General features: G+C 40.5%; 1 protein-coding gene across 1 annotated transcript in view; it reads left to right on the forward strand.

Annotated features, from left to right (window-relative positions):
• Window positions 1-13,912, forward strand: part of ush2a (Usher syndrome 2A (autosomal recessive, mild)) — a 190,570-nt gene extending 176,658 nt beyond the window's left edge. Inside the window, exons 76-94 of the mRNA XM_086174562.1 lie at window positions 71-216; window positions 475-816; window positions 901-1,262; window positions 1,408-1,777; window positions 1,933-2,214; window positions 2,308-2,477; window positions 2,974-3,304; window positions 7,665-7,871; window positions 7,999-8,091; window positions 8,431-8,576; window positions 8,667-8,785; window positions 9,492-9,590; window positions 9,666-9,842; window positions 10,475-10,558; window positions 10,790-10,931; window positions 11,067-11,154; window positions 11,958-12,017; window positions 12,822-13,022; window positions 13,773-13,912. Coding sequence (XP_086030688.1) covers window positions 71-216; window positions 475-816; window positions 901-1,262; window positions 1,408-1,777; window positions 1,933-2,214; window positions 2,308-2,477; window positions 2,974-3,304; window positions 7,665-7,871; window positions 7,999-8,091; window positions 8,431-8,576; window positions 8,667-8,785; window positions 9,492-9,590; window positions 9,666-9,842; window positions 10,475-10,558; window positions 10,790-10,931; window positions 11,067-11,154; window positions 11,958-12,017; window positions 12,822-13,022; window positions 13,773-13,862 — 3,509 coding nt within the window. The 3' untranslated portion in view covers window positions 13,863-13,912. The remainder of the gene's footprint in view (window positions 1-70; window positions 217-474; window positions 817-900; window positions 1,263-1,407; window positions 1,778-1,932; window positions 2,215-2,307; window positions 2,478-2,973; window positions 3,305-7,664; window positions 7,872-7,998; window positions 8,092-8,430; window positions 8,577-8,666; window positions 8,786-9,491; window positions 9,591-9,665; window positions 9,843-10,474; window positions 10,559-10,789; window positions 10,932-11,066; window positions 11,155-11,957; window positions 12,018-12,821; window positions 13,023-13,772) is intronic.
• The last annotated feature ends 294 nt before the right edge of the window (window positions 13,913-14,206 follow it).

Below are 14,206 nucleotides of genomic sequence, written 5' to 3' on the forward strand. Positions count from 1 at the left end.
TGGTAACATTCTATTAAAAAATGTATCATGTATCAGCACTATTATTTCAGTCATTTGGTAACCCACTCAGGGAGTGTGGCAAGTCCCTGGGTCCTGACTCGGACGTTGGAGGCGTCTCCAGGTGGACTGGCTAACTTTACAGTGGACCAGAAAGAGCAGGGCAGGTCATTACTGCTGAGCTGGGATCACCCAAGTTCCCCAAATGGAGTCCTGACGGTATCTAACACACACAAAACCAATTCAACATTGTGAAGATAAAACAAAACAGTCCAGTAAAAAAAATGAATGTAGGATTATTATAATAATATTAATAATATAATGATAGTGATGAGTGATAAACAATACTCAAGTAACTATAGCAGCCACAGTGTTGCAGCTTGAACTCAATAAGATATAATATAAACAAATTGTTTTCTCCTGTCTTTCTTTCCCTTTCTGTGGTACCACTCTGCTTTTCACATTCTGCCTTCCAAGATGTATAATTTATATAGTGGGGGAAACCTGGAGTTCAGTGGCCTAACACACAACTTCCTGTTTCGCCGTTTGGAGCCATGGACAGTTTACACTTTGACTCTTGAAGCTTGCACCTCAGCAGGCTGCACCCGGGGCTCACCTCAGCACATCAGTACTTCTGCAGCTCCCCCTGTTTTGCAGCCTCCTCCTAGACCCCTCTTCATAGGTTCAGACAATGTATCACTCACCTGGGGGCCACCCACACAGCCAAATGGGCCAGTTGGGGAATACTTCCTACTTGGAAGAAGTCTGGGGCAAATTGGGAGGGGAAGAAGTAAGGAAGATGATACTGAAAGAGAAAAGGTATGAATTGCAAAAGGTACGCAAATAAGATAGAAGAAGCAATATGTAATTTGACTATTTTAACAAGCCGACACTCTCGAACAGGTGCTGTTCCGAGAATCATCCGCTGAACAAACAGACACTTTCTCCCACACAGTGACTGGTTTGCGTCCCTGGACCGAGTATGAGTTCAGTATTCGTTCTCACAACCCAGCTGGCTACGCAAGGAGCCCCTGGTTAAGTGTAAGAACTAAACAGGCACCACCTCAGGGTCTAGCATCACCAACCGTGACTTATCTCCCTGGTCGACCCAGTGAGTTGTTAGTCTCCTGGACTCCTCCTCTGGAGCAGAATGGAGAACTACAGTCTTACAGGATTCAGAGAAATAATGTTAGTTTCTCATTTAGCTTTGACCCCACAGTCCTCAGCTACACTGATGAAGATCTCCAACCTTTTTCGACATACAGGTATTGTATATCTTCTCTACACCACCAATCATTGTTTCAAAACGTATGTATCTTTTCTTGGCGTATTCAAAATGACTACCATAATTACATCATTTACTCTGGGTAATTAAGACTATCTTTCACTTTTTTCTGTTCTTCCCAACAGTTACGCAATTACGGCATGCACATCAGAGGGCTGTATCACCAGCCCTCATGTAAACATTACAACGTTAGAGGCTCCACCTGCCACAGTGGAAGCTCCAACTGTGGATGGCGTCACATCCAACAGTTTAAACATATCTTGGAGTAAGCCAATGACACGGAATGGTGAGGTGACACAATATGTTGTGAAACTGAACGATGAAGAGGTTTATCGTGGGCAAGAGTTAAAGACAGTGGTCTCGAACTTAAAGCCTCACACATCATATCACGTGGCCCTGCTGGCTTGCACCAATGGTGGCTGCACCACCAGTGCCACGTTGTCCACTGTCACCGATGAAGCTCCTCCCTCTGACATTTCTGCCCCAATACTCAAGGTATGTTGGCGTCACCGTGCAATACAGTATATCGATCCTTAGACTAGATAGAATGGATTATTTATCTACTGCCCCAAAACTACACACTTTCAAATAAAACATGAATATCAAATTCTATTTGGCCTTTTATGTAACCTGTAACCTTTCCTCTCTAGGTTACGAGCCCAGAATCAGTCGAAGTTACCTGGGGACAACCAGGGTATCCTAATGGCGTCATCACAGCGTATGAACTTCGCAGAGATGGCAAACTGATCTATGTCGGCACTGAGACTCATTACCATGACTTTACTCTTTTGCCAAACATGGAATACAGCTACTTTGTCGCAGCCAATAACAGCCGGGGGACTGTAAGCAGCAAAGCATCCACGGCAAAAACTCATGCTTCTGCCCCTTCTGGCGTTGGTCCTCCCATTTTGTCAGCTCTTAGACCCAACCAGGTTGAAGAAATACCATCCTTGTTATTTGAAATGAGTGTTTAAAAGAAGACCAAAAAAACAACATTTTAATTGTTCGTTGCCTTGCATTTCCAGATAGAAGTGGAATGGAGTACCCCTGCCCGCCCTAATGGAGAAATTGTTAGTTACACTGTGTATCAGCGAGACCCAGCCAGGCTCATTGTGACCAGCACTGTGTACACGCCAGGCGACCGTGTCTTCTCTGAGAGACGCATCACCTTGCAGGGCCTTGTTCCTTACCACAGGTTTAAAAAAGACAGTCACTCCCACATTAAATATTCGGCAATTTTAATTTAGAAAAGCTTTTGTGATAACCATTCACTCCTGCCTTTATGATAATGAGCGAGTACTATCATCAAAATGTTTGTACATTTCGAAAAAGGGTAATGTTTTATTATTTTAGAAGAACATGGAAATGGCTTTCTTCGTCTAGACTGTCCTCAGATGTTCCAGTTTTTTTCCACCATCTAAACTTTATAAATCCCAAATCATCTCACCTTGTTAAGAGATACTAAATAATATGTCAATGGCTGTCAGCACCACTATGATGCTGATAGTTATTTGAAATTTAAATAAATAGCTGTCCAGAAGTAGTTCACTAAGTATGCACCAAATTAAATGTATGATTACATTTTAGGCAAAAAATGATTCATCGAGGTACTTCTTATAGAAATCTACATTTTATTGATGAAAGTTTCCTGGTGATTTCATTAAGGGGGTTATATGCCCATTTCTGTGAAGGTACGAGGTGAGGATGGAGGCTTGCACTGCACTGGGATGCTCCTCCGGTGACTGGTCTTCAATACTCACGCTGGAGGCTCCCCCTACTGGACAGGCGGCGCCACGATTAGACCTTCAGCCCAACACACGTTCTGGCTTTCTGACCACCTTCCTACTCACCTGGTCACCTCCACTTCAACCAAATGGGAAAATCCTGCTGTATGAGGTGTATCGCAGAGTGGGCAATGCAAGCGACACCCGCAGAAATGATGCGACAATACTTATCTGCCAGAATATCTCCACAACTTGCAAAGATGACGAACTCCTGCCCTATACCGTTTACCAGTACCAGGTGAAATGCCCTGTACATTACATTCATTATATACACTGGGACACAAAAAGTAGATGGATAAGTACATTTGCAAATGCAGTTCTCGTATTGGATAATTTGATAACCGTCTCCACTTTTTGGGAATAGCCGTAATAACTATCCTTGCCTTGTCCTCTGCTTTAAATGTGTGGCTGCAGTTAAATGTTTTATTGTTATCTGTAAACCTCATTTTGAAAATTGGTTCTATTGTTTGAATTTTTCAGAAAAAAATTTACAAAAAGTCCAGCTGGAAACATAGGCACAAAGACTACGCTCGTAACTCAACTGATAACCATTTATACATGCCATTACACACACACGCACACACACACACTCATACAGACGCAGGCTAAGTAATCAGACAGGTGTTAAATAGTAAGGTCCATATACGTCCTGTTGTGTTGTGCGTTGATATGTTAATTGACAGCTAGCCCTTTGGAAGAAACAATAACATTAGCATTCCTGCCTGTCAGACACATGAGCTGAGGCCAGAGAGCCTGTGTAATTGATTGAGTTTGCCTGATTGTGGTGTCGTCTTTATTTACGAGGGTCCTAATTTATGACAGGAGGAAGGGAGGAGCTTTGGGAGATGACGGGCGGGCAACAGTGCCATTAATCACAGGGCCCTCAGAGCACCCCACTTCCTGATTACCAGCCAGCCAATCGAATTAACTGTTAGTCCCCTTGGTAACAGAGCTTGTATTGGAAAGACCTTTTAATGGTGACCGCTACATGTCCCCTGAGGATTTTCCTATGGGGATCCGGGGAACACAGACGAGATGGTGTGTGTGTGTGTGTGTGTGTGTGTGTGTGTGTGTGTGTGTGTGTGTGTGTGTTACCACACATGCACATTGGCACGTTTTTGTGTGTGCACATAAAGGAAGATGAGAACGGAGCAATATTATGTGTTTATTTGCATTCGGTCAAATAATTTTCAGACTGTGACATATTTTGTCACCTGTCTATTTATTGAGTAATCAATGTATGAGTTTATCCACTTACCTGCAACTATGTCCATCTACCTGAATTTGTTTCTATTTAGTTGTTAATCGCCATGTTTTGACCGCTCTCCTTTTTCTTTCCGTGTTTCAGGCGTACACAAGGACGATAAGTCAGTTCAGTTTAGCACAGTGCAGAGAGAGAAATCATATTAGGCTAATTACACTGGGTCATAAGCTCCTATTGACAGCTTTATGCTTGCTTTTAATTACTGCCCACTTTCACACAACTTAGCCCCTTCACCCCAAGTAGATGTGCCCGCCAAGTAGCTCTATCGGCCTATCAGGGTGTTCGATTTGAGTAGGCAGTCCAACTGTCCAATTAAAAGACTCAAATCCTGTCGAGAAGTTTCCTGAAGTCGTTTGTTGCCATGGTGGCTCATTTGCTGCCATGGCAGCTAACGGAGTGTATTTTTATTTTGTGTCTAATAAGCCAAATTATGGCCCAATAGGAGGAGAGAGAACAAGAGAGGAGTGAAGGTAGTAAAAAGTCTGCAGATGATTTAGGGGCAAAGAGATGGCTTCTACTTTTAAGCACTTGATCAAGGGGAAGGTGAGCTGACTTTAACTTTGAACTTTTTCTCTGTTTTGTCTATGTGGCACAAATGTCTTAACCGAAACCAGAGCCCTGCATCACAGGACCCGTACCATGTTGCTACCTCAGGAGGAACATTGTCGTTGCTGGGCAGATTGTGTTTATTGCTAGTTCTACGTTTTCATTTGACAGCAGTAGCAAATCAAATTAAACGCTCTAAAGCAACAAGTGATAAATTATCCATGTATTTTGGAGAAAACTTTTTCACCCACTCGATGTCATTGAGTTTTTTTTTTGTTGAAATTATTAATCCAGACCCCTCTCAAGGACTCCTTCAATACTGTTGCAAATCCAATGACACTATCTGCAACAGAGACGTGACCGGAGTAATTGCAACTGAATAGATCACATAGTACAGCTATACCATTGATTCAACTTAAATCTATTTTAATAATATTTTGATATTGTCATTCAAAAGTAACAAACACATGATCAAAAAACATAAAAAGATCTCTCATGGGCTCTCAGGTGTGGCCACATTTTTTCAGTGTTACTATATTTTGAATAATCTTATAAGTGATTATTCAAATGTTCACTTTTAAATTGTCTTTATTAAAAAGTTCTCACCACCAATATTGTGACATTAGCTTGTTCAGCCACAACCTGTAACAACCAGCTCATCCTCTGTCATCTGTTGCCATGGCGCTGAGCAAAGTCCTGAAGGGCTTTTCTGTGAATGATGAGCTTTCAAGCTGTTTTTCCAGATTTGTCCCATCATCGTCCTATATCCTGCTCTGGTGTTTCACCGGAGGTCAAAATACCCCTCTCAGTAAATCACACGGAAAGTTCACACAAGTTTAGGCTGACAAATTTATCAAAAAGCACGTGGAAAGTGGACAGGGGAAGTTAAAAGGATGAGTGTGTTATTAGCGAGAAAAGTGCCGTTTCCACCCAATGAGTCAGGATAGGCTACATTCACAACCAATCATATCAGCTCCTTGCATCTCCTTAAAAGCATCAGACAGTTTCATGGGCGGGGGGGACGAGTACAGGTCGTTTTCTCTTAGGGGAACCTGGAAACAGCAGAGAGACGTGCACCAATAGAATCTTTCCCCGCTGCTACTCTCCAAACCCTTTCACTTTTTCTTTGTCTCGAAGTTTGGGGTGTGCCAAGCAAATAAAACTAATAGAGAATTCAGCTCAGATATATTTTAACTAAACAAAGCAACATGTGAAAAAATTTGTTACAAGTACTGATGATTCCTGTTACTGCCCTCGATTTATATTTTATTGACGATAACAAACAGATGTATATATATTAAATTAACAATTTTATGCATTCAAATATACAACTGGGAACATACAGTATTTGTATGCCAATGCAGCTAAAACAAACACAGAGAGAAATCATTCAACATCTCCAAGAATAACGCTTTAGTTGTCAGACATTTTTATTTTGATTATCAAGACAACATTAAAATGTTCTCATTTTAATGTTGATGCTAGATCTTTTGTTAAAAATGACACAGGAACAGGTAGACTTTTTAAAATGTGACTGCTATAAATCATACAACTTCAGGGTTTAGTACTGTAATGTTAGTTAGATACGCAGCACAAAAAAATCTTGATGCGACTCAACTCACAATATTTTTCACAATATTTTTACTAAAGCAACAGGTAACTTAGCAAAATCCATTATTTTGAATATTTATTTATTTATTTATTTATTTATTTATTTTTCTTTTCTTTTTTTTTTTTTTTTATTTAATTATTTATATCCTGCTCTTAGTGTTAGAGCAACCATTGTTTCATTCTGAAATAGAAATGATTTGACTTGGTGCAATATTATTCACATCATGTGACCAACTTCTTCAAAAGCAGGTTCATTCACAGCTAAATTAAAAATGCCTGTAAGTGCACATCATCTCTGGGTTCTCTTTGTTTATGTCTGTCCCACCCTTCCTCCGAGTCTCTCCATTTTTTATTCTTCCTTCTCCTCTGCCGTCTCAGTGCATCTGCGCTGTCACTTAGATCAATCAGTCTGATTGATCACAGCCTAATTGACTATTATTGAGGTTAATTCAACTCTTAACACACTTGCATGCACATGCATGCACGCGCAAACTTCGCCATTGAGAGCCCCGAAAAACAACACACTTTACACAAACAGACACGCACAGACACACTTTCAGCAATAAAGCTCAGACCCATCCATCTGCCTTCTGCACAACTTCTGACAGGCTACAGATGACTTACACATGCAAATCTCCACCCTGCCTGACCCTGCGCTGTGTACACCCTCTAATTATACCCAACACAAGCACACAAATAAGATTACTGTGTGTGTGTGTGTGTGTGTGTGTGTGTGTGTGTGTGTGTGTGTGTGTGTGTGTGTTTATAACTCCTTGATGAAGGTGAAAAGTAATTGTCATGCAGATATGTTAGTGTTGGGTTGCATGGTGAAAAGGTTTTGCTCTCACTACTGATGGTAGTTTTGATGGATGATCCGATGAATTGACTTCTATCCTTTGTTGGTCGGGTGGATGTTTGGTAATTAAGACACACTTTCATTAACAGTGGATAAAATGTGTCTAATGTCCCAATGACAGCAGAAAATACTTAACATATTGAAATTAATGAGAAAAGGATATGTGAAATGTACCTCAGATGTTTTACTGGCTTAGTATTTATTACTATTTCTAGTTAATGTGTTGACATTACCGTACATGATAGTGTAGTCTTGGCTTATGTGGCCACATATGTAATAACAAGACTACTTCAGCGACTGAGAAATTATTTCCGCCAACAGCTGTGGGTGGTGAACTCAGCTGGTCGCTCCTTCAGTCCGTGGGTCACTGGGAGAACAGGGCCTGCCCCACCTGATGGAGTCGCTCCACCTGTTATCCTGCGTGTGTCGGCAACATCAGCCGTCGTGGAAATCCATCCCCCTGCCCAGCCCAACGGGATTGTTAGCCTTTATCGGGTGTTCTCACTGGACCAGGACAACATCAGCCTGGTAAGAAACACAATATAAAAAATAAAAAGCACACACCCCTCTACATCTCGTCCTCCATCTCAACGAAATGACCTCCTACAACCTACAACTGGAATAACCTCACCCCAAATCTTTACACATTCCGTAGCTTTCAGAGGGCACTTCCCCTCAGCAGAGACTTCATGGTTTACGGCCGTACACCAAGTACCAGGTCGGTGTAGAGGCTTGCACCTGTTATCAGGTAACAATTTGAAATAATTCAAGCGTAATTAAACTGCATGTAAATGCTTATAAAATGTATAAACTGTGTTCTTGTTGATCCCACACGCCATGAGAATTGTGAAATCCCTGGTTTAAATCTTAATGTCTCATTTACAGTATATCCTGCCCTTTATATCCGAGCCCCTTTCATTCTGTACTTGATAAAACTTTACTTTGTATAAAAAAGGAATGGTTAGTAGTCCGAGGGGTAAATGAAGGTGATCTTTTGGTTTGAAACACAACGAAAAAAAATAGATGTTCCTCTGGGTCTAAACATGGCTAAATAAAGATTTTTTTTTTTCTGTTGAACATGTGCCAGTGTTGTAGCCAGGGACCATTGAGTGAGCTCCACACCCTGGCTGCCCCCCCAGCAAATCAACCCCCACCTCTTCCAGTGACCCTGACCTCTCGCTCTGCTCAGATGGAATGGGATGTACCACTGGAGCCCAATGGAATCATGGAGAGGTGAGTGAAAAACATAAAGAGTAGATGTTTAAACATGGAAAAAAAGTGTACACACATTAATATTATTATTGATATTCTCACTATTTCCAGCTGTGAGCTCCATCTCAGATTAGCTTGCCCACAACCACCCCAGCCACTACCAACCCCTTGTCTTGAAGGACCAGTGGATACTGTGTTCTTTGGCAAAAGGCGGACCTATAATGTGACGGGTATATTTACTTCATTTTTATTTCATTGCGTTCAATGAGACCATTTATCTATATGCATTTCAATAAAAACAAACTACTTATTCTCATTGGTACAGCATGACAGGCAATTACATCACAAATTAAACATCAATATTTGAGGCTTAACAAATTTCAACAGCTTTCATGGCTTTGCTATTTTCTAGTCCATGTAATCTTTTAATGTAGTGTGTCATCTTGTTTCTCGACTGATGGAACTGAGCGGTCTTTTCTCCTCCATTTACATTTGTGAGAGCACTATTTTCTCTATAAAAATAAAGCTTTCAGAAAACAAACGGCACATGTGTGACAGGTAACTGCGGTGGTTGCCAAGGTTCTTTGCCGATGTGCCTTTACGGCGAGATGTTTTGAAATAGCCTGCGATAAAATCATATTTGCCAGAGTGCGGAAAGTCAGCAAATAAAGTATGACTGACATCTCAATGAGAAAATGAGGAAGAATGTCTATAAAAGGAAAAAAAATTGATTAAATTCCATAAAATAGGAGGCTCTTATGATAAGTAAACTGAGCGGAGAACCAGAGGAAGTCCTGAATCCACACACGGGGCATTTGAAGTACTAGGACTAGAAGATTAAAAGAGAATTAAAGTTACTGTTCTAATTGTGTTTGTGTTTGTGTGTGTGTCCCCTTCCTGTATTATATTTTTTTGTGAAATACCAAATAACTGCAGGTCTTCATCCATACTCCACGTACCAGCTGAGAGCTGCCTGCTCTAACAACATGGGCAGCGCGGCCTCCAACTGGACCACCGTCAACACTCTCACAGAAGGTAACACAATCGCTCATATACTCAGTTTATCAATCTCAATTACTGTTTATTAAACATATCTCTCTCTCCTGTCAGCTCCACAGTACATTTCTCAATTTTTGGTGGGCAGTAATCTTACCGTCATTTGGCTGGACTGGACTGGATCCTTCTCACTCAATGGACGTTTGAAGGAATTCACAGTGACTGAAAGTCAGCTCAGGGTCTACTCGGGCTTCTACAGCTACCTTCATATTCTGCGCACCTCACAGAAGAGTGAGAAGCATGCACACACACACACACAGATTTATAAGAGAAATCCAGAAAATATGAAGGAAATCACCTTCCACCTCATCAGAATTAAGTTACTCTCTATCACACCTCCAAAACATGAAATCCTCATAGTAAAAAAAAAATAATAATCATATCTATTAGTTTAACTACATGCAGCCCAAGTTCAGCACTAGGGACTTTTTCACATGCTCCAAAGAAAAAAATATAAATGTTACCCTTGAGGTGAAACGCGTAAAAAAAACAACAAAAAAAAAAACACCACATACTTACATATTTGTTGCATCTTTAAAGCTTGAATTCATATGTGGAGGGATTTTTTGCATATTCGAAAGTTTTATCTTTGATTTGAGAATGGCAGCTTGGTAATAACTTGGTAAGACTGGCATCTGACCAGGCTGAGTATGACTACACAAAAACAGTAAATGGACACCTGCTCTACAATCATCATTTGATGACAAAGATGACATCTTTTGTTCACCTTTATATGTTTAGCCAACGGAATTTGAATGTGTCAAATACCAGCAGATGTATAGAGACCTGCCAGCCCGCTTTTTGGTGAAACATCTGTAACATTGTTCCATATCTGCCTGTCTGTCTCTCTCTGGTGTTCTCAGCGCTGTCATTCCAGGTGACATGTACTACAGACAGTGGCAGTGCCACTACTCCCACAATCAGATACAGTCCTGCCACTAGCATAGGTAACACACACACACACACACACACACACACACGTGCACGGACTATATGTTACTATTTCTTTACCCCCTCAATCTAATGTCCATCTCTAACAAGCAACTAGTACTTACAACACCTATTGCTACTGACTGCACTAATTGTTTGGGAGTAGCACCATATTTGTGTTTGTTTATCAGCATATTTTAAACGTTTCAACGGCAGACGTCTATCTTTTTTTCTCTCCTTTTTTCCAGGTCCCCCTGAACCTGATGACAATGACAAACAGGGTATCAGCATGTCATCAGCTCCTGTGTACACAGAGCTGTGGTTTATCCTGCTGGTTTCGCTCCTTGGTCTATTTTTGTTAGCCCTTTTGTTGGGTCTGGTGCTGCAAAGGTACTTTAAAATGATATGAAAATAAAATTGACTAATTTTGGTACAATAAAAAGTTAAACCAAGGTAAGAAACTGTTGATCAGACCCTGAATTGAACATTTAAAAAGATGTGCTTGTTGTTCTTTCCTACATTCAGAGCTCTAAGGAAGAATCCATCAGCCAGAGAGCACCCTCCATTGGCCATGCTTCAGAGGGCCAGGAAGGCCGGTGGGGAAACGTATATGGTGAGAGACAGAATCAGGAATCAGCAGAGGGAAGAATTAGGTTTAGACAGAAAGAGAGAAAATAGTGGGGTTAGTGGGAATGACATGAAGGGAAGTGCATGACTGTCATTAGATTGTACTGCACTGTGTCTGTATTTCTACACTTTATAGACATTTTAAAAAAATTGCCTCTTTCTGTAGCCACTTTTGTATTCTCTCAAAATTTTCTTTACCAATAGGGAAAGTTAGAGACACGTCTCTTGTTATTGTTTTTGAAATTACTATTATTATTGTATATTGCTAAGTGCAATTGGACCTTCAAAGTGCATTATAAACCCCTAAGAACTCAAGTTGTTTTTTTAAACCATATTCCAAAATTACATTTTGCACTGATCTTTTCAAGTATATTCATTTTAACTTTATAATTATCTTTCCGTTTATGTCTTTGGTATCACACTTGCAAGTATCATAACAGCAATGGGAAAATACTCCTTTCAAGGTGAAACCCGCAAATATAAAATGTATTTCTTGGTGAAAGTACATGTGAAAGTGCTAACTGATGGAAAACTGGGGTCAGTTTGGTTCCTCTTACTCCTTCTCATTTTCTCCAAGTCACATCCATTTGACATCATCAACAACATTATCCTGTGAAACATTTCGTATCTATATCAGTCTGTTACATCTGTTGATTGAGCTTCCGTTCTTTGTTTTCTTACTCTCTCCATTTGGTTTTTAAAGTTGACTTTGTTTTCCCATTCTCTGCCTTTCTTTTCATCTCAGTCCTCTCTGATCCCCTTCTTCTTCTTCTCTTCTCTCTCCATCAGAGGCCTGAGTTCTGTTCTAAACATCATTCCGGTTCAGAGCCTCTTCCTGGTCGACTCACAGTAAGACTCTTTTCATCGCTATTGTCAAAACCCTTAATATTTACTTTATTGTTCTCCTGCAGTTTGACACTGTAGCAGGCTGTGTTGAGATCAGCAACGTTATACTTAAAAGCTTCACTGTGTACACTGAGGTATGGCAAATGTGTATGTGTGTGAGTAATTGAGTATGCATGCGCATACGTGTATGCATGTGCGTTTGTGTTTTTTTGCTGTATTCAGTATGCCTCTTTCTGTGTTGTTTTTTGCATGCCTTGTGTGTATATTGTCTTTGAGCAAGTGCAAAAACCAAACCAATAAAGTCAAGCCAAGCCACCCAAAAACCGAATAAATTACCAAAAAAATGTGTGCGTGTGTGTGTGTGTGTGTGTGTGTGTGTGTGTGTGTGTCCCATTTCATCATTCCCTAAAAATAAAAAAAAACAGATGCTCCTACTTCATTCAGTTCTTTATTGTGAAACACTGCCCCCTGTTGTTCAATGAATCAATAACAGGACCTTGGCAGATGAGAAAATAATATTCATCTAAGTTTGGATTTTCTATTCAAAGAGATAATAGTAAGAATGTATTTTTTACTTTCATTCATTGAAAGAAATTTTATTTTACTCTTTGTGGCCGAAAAATAGACCTCAAACTCAATATTTATCCATGTATTAGTACTGCGTACATTTTCTTTGGTTATAAGAAGGTTTTATTACCATCTGTTGTCATTTAGACAAGTTAGAACACCTTTTGAACTGTAGAAGTGAATAACAGTTTATCATGGGTGTCATCCAAGGCTCTCACTGAAAACAAATCTGTATTTTAGGGTCTGGCAGACACAAAGATAATCGGCAGCAGTTCACAGTTCAGTCCCATGTCTGTTCTGCGGGTTCCCGCCCAGGCTGACCTCGGCCAGGCCTTTTCCCAGCAGTCCCTGCACCGCAGCATCAGTCAGCTGATTGATAAGAAGTCGCTGATGATGGAGGAGGCAAGTTGGGACAACCTGCCGGCCCAAGACTCGGGACTGGTGAGAACAAAACAGTGTTTGTGTTTTTAGCTTAACACAAGATATGTGCAGTACACAACTTACAGAGCTGATATATATTGTTTTTCTAAACTTTCTAAAGCTGCTTTCTGCTGGAACTACCCTGTCATAGCAGGTCTTTGCAAGCGTTCCAAACTCAGATAAGAATACCGGCTTTTATGTGCCCTTTAACCCTAAAAAATAAGGAAATGCAATTTTTTCCCAGAATCACAATCAAAAGCCTTTACGATCAAACATCACAAAAGAAAAGCAAGAGGAGTGTGACACTAAATCATGTCAACTATTGAATATTTCATTCATTTTCCTCTGTAGGCATCAGAGGTTTATCATGCCGAGCATGTTTTGCAGACCTGACAAGTTGATTTTGCACGATGTTTGAAGGGCAGAGAATTTGAGGTGAACTAGATTGTGCAGACAGAATATGTAAACTCATTGCAAGACAGAGGAGCGATTGTTTCCTCTCAAGATTAACACGAGCGATTCTATAGAATGTCACGGAGACTGTAAATAATACATGACGTGATTGAGTTTCAGGTCTCTGCTGTTGAGCAGCTCTCTTCAAACTGTCTTGACTGGAACTCGGTGAAGACGTGTTTAGCCCAAGCCTTTCTTCAATTGCAGATCAAAGTGTCTTGGTTTTACCTTCCATGTTCACATTTGGGTTTGCAGTATGAACCCGCTGCACTTTTCCAATGCTGCCACAGATCTGGTTTTTGTGATATTTTCTTTCAGTATGTGGAAGAAGACGAGCTTGTCGACACCATCCAGGCCTTAAGTGCTGGGACGAAGGAGCACAGGGTGTTCACAGACACTCATCTTTAGGACAAAACCCTTGCCTCTCACCAGGAATCACCAGTATTGCCCAGATGAAGCTCCAATAAGTAGGCCTGAAATTTCCCACACTATTAGGCTGCACATGTAAAGGCGCCAGAGACCACCAACTATCCACCGGAATAGTTCTAGCCATGTCAAGGCTGTGTTAGCAGAAAAACAGGCCAATATTCAATATCCAATATTTAATTCATACTTGTCTTAACCATTGTGGCTTTTATCGTCTCCATCAGTCATGGTAAAATAGGCTGATTCAAATAATGTTTTAAGGGTCGTACTCATGAGTTTTAAAATAATCGAGCCTAAATTAGTTTTTACAAAAGAGTAATTTATTG

Source organism: Fistularia commersonii, chromosome 27 (genome assembly GCF_037954325.1).
Source record: "Fistularia commersonii isolate RoL2024-O1a breed Wild chromosome 27, RoL_Fcom_v1.0, whole genome shotgun sequence".
NCBI lineage: Eukaryota > Metazoa > Chordata > Actinopteri > Syngnathiformes > Fistulariidae > Fistularia > Fistularia commersonii.